Source organism: Lates calcarifer, linkage group LG12, assembly GCF_001640805.2.
Source record: "Lates calcarifer isolate ASB-BC8 linkage group LG12, TLL_Latcal_v3, whole genome shotgun sequence".
NCBI lineage: Eukaryota > Metazoa > Chordata > Actinopteri > Centropomidae > Lates > Lates calcarifer.
The window spans coordinates 23514075-23524617 of NC_066844.1; the positions used below are offsets into that span (position 1 = coordinate 23514075).

The 10543-nt window shown below is 40.0% G+C and overlaps 2 protein-coding genes and 1 non-coding gene across 3 annotated transcripts; 2 read left to right on the top strand and 1 right to left on the bottom strand.

Annotated features, from left to right (window-relative positions):
* Window positions 1-58: 58 nt before the first annotated feature.
* Window positions 59-4067, top strand: card19 (caspase recruitment domain family, member 19). The gene is made up of 6 exons (XM_018681455.2): window positions 59-213; window positions 642-781; window positions 1200-1356; window positions 1511-1573; window positions 1740-1805; window positions 1963-4067. Exons 1-6 carry the CDS (start codon window positions 207-209, stop codon window positions 2070-2072), a joined length of 543 nt encoding a protein of 180 aa, XP_018536971.1. The 5' UTR covers window positions 59-206; the 3' UTR covers window positions 2073-4067.
* LOC127143149 (U6atac minor spliceosomal RNA) lies at window positions 3138-3265 on the top strand. Its single transcript, XR_007814374.1, has one exon. It is a non-coding gene; the product is annotated as a U6atac minor spliceosomal RNA (small nuclear RNA).
* On the bottom strand, window positions 4064-9579 carry LOC108886537 (ninjurin-1). The gene is made up of 3 exons (XM_018681456.2): window positions 9278-9579; window positions 6110-6347; window positions 4064-5038 (listed from the first exon to the last, which is right to left on the bottom strand). The coding sequence occupies exons 1-3, from the start codon at window positions 9332-9334 to the stop codon at window positions 4896-4898; spliced, it is 438 nt and encodes a 145-aa protein (XP_018536972.1). The 5' UTR covers window positions 9335-9579; the 3' UTR covers window positions 4064-4895.
* Between the last annotated feature and the right edge of the window lie 964 nt (window positions 9580-10543).

The window sequence follows — 10543 nt, forward strand, 5'->3', positions numbered from 1 at the left end:
AGATCAATGTAAACATGGGAAAGGAAAGTTATACAAAAGTTTAAGTAAGTATGTTGTTGCCTAGCTTAGCCTTTGCTGCATTAATCTCTTTCCAGTGAAAAGGAAAAGTTATTTTTTCTTTTCTGATGACGTTGACGTAAACCACTCCCTGCCAGCGTGTTGACGTCAGGGGGCGTAACCAAACAAAGGACAGAGGGGACTCCACAATGGGAGGTTCGTGTCTTTATTTAAACTAACTCATGAAAATAACGCTTATTTTTACAATGTGTTAAGGTTTGTGTTTCGGTTTGATATCTGCCCATTAGTTCCAGCAGCCATGAACAGTGCTAAAGCACTAACGACCTGAACGGTTGCCTCGCTTTGCCAATGACACTGTAACGTCTCGCTCCAAGTCATGTTGTAGTTTCTCAAAAAGTTTCTTCACAACGTGTTTGACAGGAGAAAGATCCTTACTTGTCAGTTTATTGTCAACATACAAGTTCAGTGGCCATTATGTGTTTTGTCGCAGCGTTTTCAATCCACGTCCACATACTCCTCCACTGCCGAGAAAAGACTGGCGATAATGTGAAAAGAAGCCCGTATCTTCCAGTGAAAAAGACTGAGTCTTGTTTTCCCTATTTTCCCTCTGGTAACGTGGACAGACAGTTTCCGCGAGCAGCTGATAGAGGACAGCGCCTTCCTCAAAGCTGACCGCAGACTGGACACGGAGCTGGTGGACAAACTCATTCTGCAGCTCAACAGGATCTACCCGCAGATCCTCACAGACAAAGAGGCCACCAGAGTAAGTCCTCTTGCACAAAGTGCCTCACTGCTGCGGTCTCATGTTGGAAGTGGTGCAGAGTCACAGATGACAAAATGTTCTCTCTTATGATTATTATTTATGCATCAGAAAGGTCCCTGTCAATGTAATTATTATTGTGTTAACTTGCAAGCAGCATTTAAAACTGTAGCTGTCTGTTAGTTTTTGTAGTTTAAAGTATGATGAACAACATTTTATAAACTCAAACAGAGTGGGTTATTCAGATCCATGGGTTCACTGTTAACACATTGGTGGGATGCTTTGTGTTGCCCTGGGCAGTCAAACCCGGAGTACCTGTATACAGGTTCCTGTGTCAGTAAACACCCCAGCCCCACTAATATTTCCATTGAGGGATCAAAAATCTCTCTCTGTCTTTTTTAATCGCTGTTGTTGTTCTCAGTTCCGAAACTTGGACGTGCCCACTAGTATTCGACTGGGCGAGCTCCTGACGAATCTGCAGGGGAAAGGCGAGGAAGCATGCAGGGAGTTTTACAGGGCTCTCCACCTGCATGTCGAGGAGGTTTACTACAGTTTGCCCACACGGCTTCGCCTGAGAGGTTAGTCCCGAAATACCTCTTTTACATTTCATGTGTGATCCCAGTGAGACACTTATCATTATTTAGATATTATAGAGTAGATTATACATATTAAATTATGTATTCTAGTGTAGTCTACTTTTGAATGTACACACTCACATTGTTCTGCCTCCAGATTCCTTGGATCCACTTGCACATCCACGTGTCTACCAACAGAGACATGTTCTGAACGACAGAGGTAAGATGTGAAAGTAAATAAATGTATGACAGTATGTATGTGCAATGTCTGCATTCAGACTGCTCAACCATTCAAAAACTAGGAAACTGCTAGAAGTGTGTCAGTTAATTAGCACTGACATGCACATCAGATATTTATTACATTTAAACTGTTCAACTCTTTCCAGGTCCGTTCTTCTTTCTGGGCTGTTTCAGTGTTGCAGTGGGAATGGCGTTACTCTATTACTACAGTGGTAAGTTGTCACCTGACACTGCAGTTGTGATGATCAGATACTGCCAGTATTATTGGGTAGTTAATGTATCAGCTATGTCTGTGCATGTTGTTGAAAATATAATTCCACTTCATGCTGTTAATTTAGTGTTACTAAGAAAGTGTCTTTTTTTCTGTAGAAGCTAAAGTGTCGGGAGGTAGTCGGGCCCTCGGGATGGCTGCTCTGGGTCTGAAAAGAAAAGCTCAGGAGGTTCTTATTTGGTACACTGAAGAAAGCTTCATGAATTAGGGGGTAATTTCTTCACACCAGGTGCTTCAGCACTACTGCTCTAATTAATACTATTCATGCCAAAGCACAGCACACTATATCTTCTCAAGGGTTCAATACTAATTTTATATGGTTTTATATATTTGCTATATTTGTCACTTTGCTCCTCTTCTTTCTTATGCTTCTGTTGGTTTAAATAGGTTAAAGGAATGAATATGCTCAATTTAAATCAGGAACAAGAGGATTAATAATTTATTGTTATTGCCAGCTTCAAATGTGGTGGTTTTTAAAACGGACTGTATTGGTAACAAAATGACACTAGAAGGTACATTATTGGCCATTATAGAACATTTTATGTCACAACAAAATATAAGCCTTTAGTTAATCAAATCAAGTTAATATAAGCCTTTAGTTAATCAGTACTTTCAGGTGTTGTGACTCAGATCAGACCCACTAGACCCACAGGTTAAATTATTTTTTGCAGTGTGCTGAACCACATACATTTATTTGGTTCATGAAGAATTATGCTGCCTTCTATGTTCAGTCCGCACTGATATCATGAATGCTGAAATAATTTCAGTGTCCACCCCGAATTGAGTCGGACTAGAACATGACCGCCATCTTGCGGTCGGAAGAGGAGCTACAGCACCAAACCTACTGTAGTGTGGCTTGTGCTGGTCTAATAAGAGCTTCTCGAAACTCTGCCGTTCACATTTAGACAGAAACGACCGAAAAAGACATTAGTCCCCTGAATAGCCAGAAATGATATCGAGCGGTGGCTGGGTTTTGACATTTCATACGACTTTATAGTTCGCGTTAAAATCACGTGATTACATTAACCAATGATATCCCGCCCTAACAGCGCAGTGCATTATGGGTACTATTATGACCAAAAATGATCTAAAATACCCAAACATCGATTAATTTTAATGGATGAACCGCAACCACCAATCAACCCGGTTTAAAGTAACCACATAAGAGTTATTTTCTGTAGATGTAATATTTATGAAACCGAAAGTGCACCATGAGTGAAACTAACTTGTATATTTCCGTATATATATAGTGACGTCTCGCAGTTTTATTGGTGTGTTGTATGAAAGGAGAGAAGGTTAGCACTCCCCTTGACAAGGATGGAATTGGCCCCTGTGGCCTGCAACACATATACGGTTAAGGCATTGCCACCTACTTCGTGGCATCTCTAACCAAGTTTTTTCACCTGTTAAATATTAACTAAACTAAACAAAACATTAAGACTGAGGTTACAACCTGCATATTTACTTATCTCAAACCACTTCCCTTGTTTTCGCTGTGTACTTGAAGACAGGAAGCATCCGTAAATATTTCCCTGTGCCTTTGTTTCCGCTGTTTCAGCCTTTGACTGTGCTGAATACACGATGGGTTGCACCAAGTGTTAGAAAAAGTAAACTCAGTTTGCGGGAGAGTAAAGTATATTTAAATGTTAGTAAATCCCAGCCCCAATTGTTGATAGATACTGCATCCTATATTTTTTTGCTCTAACTGTGCCTTTGTGCTGAGTTAGTTAGTTAGTGATAAGTCTACTTTAAATATAAAGTCCACCAGTAAATGAACTGACCCCAAAATGGCTGACATGTAACATCTGATAGTATGTCTCAGGCTGTTTGTAAACAAGAACATAACAGTAACTATCATGGCGGTGCTTTGACAGAATGTATTTCTGTGTGATAAGGAGGTTGATTTTCAGGATTTCAAAAGGCACTATCAGGAACACCTCTAAACATTTATGCAGCTTGTATTTGTAACACTTTTGTAATATTCTAAAAGGAAATACTGATGTTTGATATATATTCTGGTGGTTGTCGGTTGATGTCTACTCAATAAGCAGTGCCTGTTATATTGTGTGTGTACTTTGTCATGTAAAATTGCCTTAAATTTGGAAGTGCCATCATTTTGTATGATTGAGATTTTTGTCTTTGTACAATGCAAACCAACTTGCGTGATAATAATACACAGGACAATAAACACATCTTATCTTTTTTTTTTTTTTAGTTTTATGTTTAAATTTTATTTAAAAAAGTACAGTACTGCCATATATCAATACTAGTATAGTTTAGCAAAAGCTAAGAAAATGTTTGGTCCTTTAAAAACTATGATTTAAAGAAAAAAGCTTAAAAGTAACAAATTACACTACATACTTAAATCCACAAATACATACATCAGCTAATACATTTACATGTAAATCAGATACAAACATTACACACAAGACTTTGCATAGAACATAAACAAAAAACAAGCATGTAAGGTCCACTTTATCATTTGGTTGAGGTTTAAAACACTGTATGACAGTACGTTTGCCCCCAAAATGAAGCCAGGAGCAGTAGTAGAGCCAAGATGGCTCCTGTTGCACTTGCTGTGGTGGTTGTTTTTTTTTTGTTGTTTTTTTGTATGTTTTTCAGGAAACATTCACAGTGGTTGTGACACACAGTATATTGCTCCTGATATGTTTGTCCTCTAAGTAAAAGGCAATCATTTATTTGCATCAGTGACCTGAGCATGATAAGAGGTAACAAAGGGGAGGACTGCCACATGAAACAAAAGATGACCACACATTTGTCCACAGACATGCTTGAAGAAGAGGGGCACACACACACACACACACACACACATTCATACAGCAGACAGTGTTACTTGATCCGCGGGGTACGTTGTGTCTCCTCAAGCCAGGGAGATTGAGTTACAGAAAAGGAAATGCACCTGCATGCCCTGTAGTTTGGTGAATAAATATCCCCTCCTTTTGTACAAATAACGCAGAAGTCCGTCTTTGATAAGGTGATCAGCAGGCATTGCGAGTCACGTGAAGGGTGATTAAGCATTTGGGACTGGCCGCTGGACACCGAAGGCGGTGATGAAGACGTTGACTACGACTATGACAAAGACAAAGGCTGTGGTCATATTCTCCATAATGTTCAGCCTGTAGTGCATGCTCTCATCGTTCAGGTTCCACTTAACTGTTGAAAGAGAAATGACACATAAAGACTTAACAGAGCTCAGACAGTAGAAGTGACCTCCTTTCCCCCACAAGGGGGCAGCACAGAGTGTCCTGTCACATCAGCAGTAAAGTAATCATTACTGAGGACTATCATATAAATTAACAGCATCTGACAGCCCAGGCCTCAGGTGAATAATTAGCTTCTCCCTCATTAGGACATTACATGCTTCGCTGATCTGAGAGAGGAACCTGAGTGGATCTTCTTTTAGTCTGAGAGGAAGTGTGTTTTTTTGATATACCATTGTGGTGCAGGTAAATCTATGACATACATTGCAATTGTGAAGAGAGCTTTTTTAAATTGTAAACAGCTGACAGCAGAGGCAGCTTGACAGGTGTTTCTTCCTGCTGCGGCTCTTTAGAGTCCGCTCAAACAATAGTATTTTCTGTTAGGAAAAGATAAGGACAGTGTCAAGAAGGGGGGAGGGAAACTTTGTGCTGCAAGGTGCACCCCTTCTAATTTACCAATCCATTACCAATTTAAACTGAGAAAACATCTTTAGAACCCTAAGATCTTGAATTTGTGAAATTTAAATATTGTAAACCCAGTGAAAAAACACTTTCATTTGCAGAGAAGATGATAACAACGAGGTTACACAAAGCCTGAGAAGAAAGGAAACTGCCTTCATCCAAGTACAAACTGAAAGCAGTTGTCTGTTGTGGTACTGACGTAACACAAACACTCACTTTGCTACAAGTATGAGGTTTGGCACCACTTTTGCCTGTAAAAGTAGGGCCAAAAGTCAGATTTGTTATTTAAATTTGTTTGTGTGTACGTGTGACCTCGGTGTTCCAACACAGTGTGGGAGGTTTGACTACTGAGTTTCACACGCACTGTTTGCTTTAAATCTGAAAAACTCTTCCTGAGTCTTTGTGTGACCTCAGTGCTGATACCATTGAGTTGTTACAAGCTAGTGTGGGCACAAGAGGACAAAATAAATGACATGAATATAAATGACATTTATTTATCACTTTATACAGTGTGGTGGTGTAGAACAACGGAGAGAAATTAGGAAATAGCCGCCACACTTACCTATGAAGATGAGCATAACTCCCACCACGATTTGAAGGATGAGAGAGATGCTAATGAGAGTAATGAGGGGCACATAGAGGGAGAAACCTGGTCCTTGCTCCAGCACAGCCTTCAGCTGTGAGGCATTAGCCATCAGTAGAGCTACGTCCAGCATGCTCTCTGCTGCACTCTTCTTATTGGCATAATGGTTCATGTTGAGGGGTCCCTGTGGCCTCCTCCACGGGCCTCGCAGCGGTAACTGAACACAAACACAAACCCTGACATCAGTATGACACAGTATGACACGTTTGGCGGTGTAAAATCTGACTGAGGTCAGCTAATGATCATCACTCACATATCTTTAAATGCATTTTATCTTTATTTTAAAAAATCAACATCCCCCATCTAACAACACATCTGTAAACAGGCCTCAACCATCAGTGTGCTGTAGTGGTCAACACGCCAGCTTCTCTGTCCTGAAAGTTTACATAGTGTTTGAAAAATTGCTTCAACATGGAGAAAATGAAAGTTCTCTGCTGCTACTATAGTGGATTTCATGGAAATATGTGACTGGCTGACCGGAAAGTACATGATCACCTTCTTAGGAAATATATATGTGGGGATTTTTCACAGTTCCTTAAATCCCTCACTTGATATCACAAATTGCAGCATGTGTCAGCACATACAGAGATGTATGTCATCAAAAAAATCTAAATGATAAACTCTGCGCCTGTTTAAAATTACAGAAGTTAGTTACAGTATTCATGGTTTAATCACTTCAGTTTTACAACATCTGGACCAAACGTAATCAAATAAATACATATAATTAGATCAGAACTGATCAGTAAGATGACCAAAAATAAGACCCAAAATTACACAATCTCTGTACTTTTTGCTATGAAAGATAATAATGGAAGTGAAAGTGTTCAGTAGTTAGTTCAGGACACTCTGTTTGACAAAAGGGTCTAGTTCATTTTTTGTCCAGAGGTCAAGAATAATTTGCCACATCCTTTCTTTCAAGCCAACCAGGTCATGTAGTGTAAACACAAGAAGGTTCAGATGGCCTCCACCCAAATACAGAGGAAAAAGTGAGTGATTTTGAATGAGTCCACATGTTATACCCCCATTCATAGTACATGTCAAAGTTAAAGTGAGCAGAATTTCATACTGGTGATGGACTGACTAATCTATGCAGGAAGAGGTCATGTCAAGGAATTAGTTTCCTTCCCTTTTGAGGAACAGCACAGATAGGAGTTGTTTTCCGTTTGCCTCAGCAAGCGAAAGGAGTATGTGGTAAATGGTTAATTTAAACAGCACAGACATTACATCACAAGAGACCAGGGTCAATGCAGAGACCCCTGTTTCTGTTTATTAAGACTTTTGCACAGTGTTCAGGGTGGAGTGTAGCTATGCAGTCTAACAAAGCCACCCTTGTGCCCAGGTTGGCAACACCATATGTTGAGGTTCAACGCAGCATCCCTCTTTCGTCACCTCTGAAAATCCGCCAGGCCACAGAGGAAAAAGATGATCTTGTGGTAGACCAGCATATGAGTGAGTATCACTACGTGTCAGTCACTATATCCCGTTCCTTTCTTTTAACTATTGCAGCTTAGTTTTTAGTTACAGCTTCCTGTGCACCTCCTTTTCTAAGGCTTTTTCTTCTTTACTTTCTCTTTTCTCACGTGGTCTGCTTGATATGAATGTATATAATCATTATCTCTGTGAAGTTTTTGTCAGAGAGCAAGAATTACAAACCTACTGAACACTTAATGTATTTTTGCGTTCACATTACTGTACACCACTGCTGCTTGTTACCATGTACAATACATTTTTAATTTACCCAACAGTGGAGATTAATCATCTTTTTGATTCATCACTTTATCTATGAAATATGAAACACAATCCCTTCACAAGTTCAAAGAGCCCAAGCTGACACCCTCAAATGACCTGTTTTGTCTGATCAATAATAAATATATACTGTATTTAGTTAAAAATCGTATAAAAGAAGAAGACACGGCACATTGTCACAAGTGAGGAGCCAGAACCAACAAATGTTTCACAACTGGTTTGATTAATTACTTTAAAGATGTATGTATCTTTAAAATAGGTGTAATTTTCCATCAGTTAACTACTCGATTAATCATTTTAGCATTATGTCATTGCATTATTTTAGCTCCCTGACTCTACAAATAACCCTTTAAAACTGACAGACATTACTGAGAAGCAGGTTTTCACTGCTTTCTGTTTTGTAACCTGCAATAATAACAAGAAGAAGAAAAGCTTTGATCGAAACCTTAACAGATATAACAGTTGTACTACATTAACTATACTAATTTAGCAAAAATAATTATAATTTCTGACAGAAACAGCCCATTGTACTCATTATTCCAGAGAAGAAACTTTAATTACTCTTCACTTCGTTTATTAACCTTCAGTTACATCCCTTGACACAAGATTTCACCTTCCCTTTTTAAGTTTTATTGTGGAGACCACTTCCCATTTAAAGTTTTATTGTATCGACAGCTAAGCCAGTGAAGGTTTGGATAAAATTGACATAAAATCAACTTGATCAATAGTTATTAACACTATTATTATTGAACTTTAGACACTTAGACTGTTAGATGAATTGTAGAAGAAGGGATATAAGCATTCTTGGTACAGTTTTAGTCCATTTGGTTAAATCATCTTGATTTGGGTCACAGGCTGAGCTGAACCGTCTGGATTCCTTCACTGGGCAATGATGGTTCACTGCTCCCACATGGTCCTTTGTATCACCTATCATTATGTGTAAACTGAGACTTTCTGTAGGCAGCAGACAGAGGCAAAGTCCTCTCACAACACAAACACTGGGATACTTTGAAAAGTGGTGAAATGTTCAAATCAGCCTTGAAATTAGGGCTAATCCCAAACTGAGCTGCTGCTGCTAACCTCGTTAGATTAGCTTCATGAATCCATGTCCAGCAGCGATGGCTAATATCAAACAACATGTCTGAATGGATGGAGACAGGGATGAGAAACAAGGCAGCTAAACGCTTCCCGTAAAACCGATAGCAATACTTTAACCGGGACGTCTTTCTGTGGGAATTCACCCTTGGCTGAGCCTGGTCAGGATGTTATTAGTGGTGGCTTAACATTACTGAACAAGAAGCTCTTTTCTGTCCTTTGTAACGGGCACCAGCGCCGCCTTACCTCAGCCTCGCCGTTTCGGTCAGCAACACCGTTCATTTCCAGGTGTTCCGTAGCCATTTTCGGTGCTAATCTGCCTTGTTTCCCGAGCGGTTTGGTCCGTGTGGAGGGTGGGAAAGTCGGAGGTAGTGGTCCAGCCTGGCGGGCGCACGCAGAGTGTTAGTATAGAGCTGCTGTGACGACAAGAGGAGGGGGGATAACTCCAGGATACCGCCCCTCAACACGGGGGCGGCTGTCCTCGTAGAACCGGGGGGACAGTTACACTCACGGGCGATACGACATAAAGGATTACTTCCCACAGCTGAACAGAAACCCTGTTGTTCTGTAAATGACTTAGACTTGCTTCATATGCGCTGTAATCGTGGACGTTGATACTGACAGACTTTGCTGGAAACACTGCCACCATGCGTCTAAACGCGGTATTCCAAACTGACTCGACTCCAGCCTGTAGATTCTTTCAAACACGCTGTAGTTTGTCATAAGTTGATTAAACCATTTTACTCAAGGATTTGCACCACGTAAGCATAACATCAGCTGAAATATTAAAGGCACTCAAATTACATTTTGACACAGTCTCTGTGCAAAACACTGGAGCCCTTACCATTTCAGTTTCTGATTGTGCTTTGTGTTTATTACTAAACAGGTTTATAATAATTGAATTATCACAGACCAATTGGCGCAACAGGCCCCTGGGAGTCAGGGCAGTTGTCCAGTTTGCCTGGTTGATAAATCAATCTTGAGCAACACTGAACATAATTCATGGTAACAGAACAAAACAAATAGCCTAAATGAATTCACCGATGCCAAAATAGGGTGTATTTCAAGATAAATTCTGCTATTGTAAGATGATACTCAAGACGAGTCAAACTAAAGCTTCTTATTTAACAACCCAAGGGTCTTTAGAGGTAAAGCAGCTCATCCAGATACCAGACTTCATGTTATTTTTACGTTCCAAGAAATATCTGCATGTGCGGTAAAATATATAATAATTATGTTACTAGAACTACCACAAGCTTCAGTCATCTCCTTTAATTAATCTATGTGTGTTAAGCAAAGCTGACCAAGCAGCAGCAGCTTGATCTACAGACCAAGCTTGGACTTTTGTCCATTCAAACACATGACCACAAAAAGAGCCAAACAGAGAGAATAGGTTGGCCAGACACCACTTTAACTGTCACATTCATAGTGTCTCATTGTAAACAGACCCTCCCAGGGCAGGACACCACCCACCAACTGCTTCCTATTATTTCCACTGTTTCCCTAGTGATC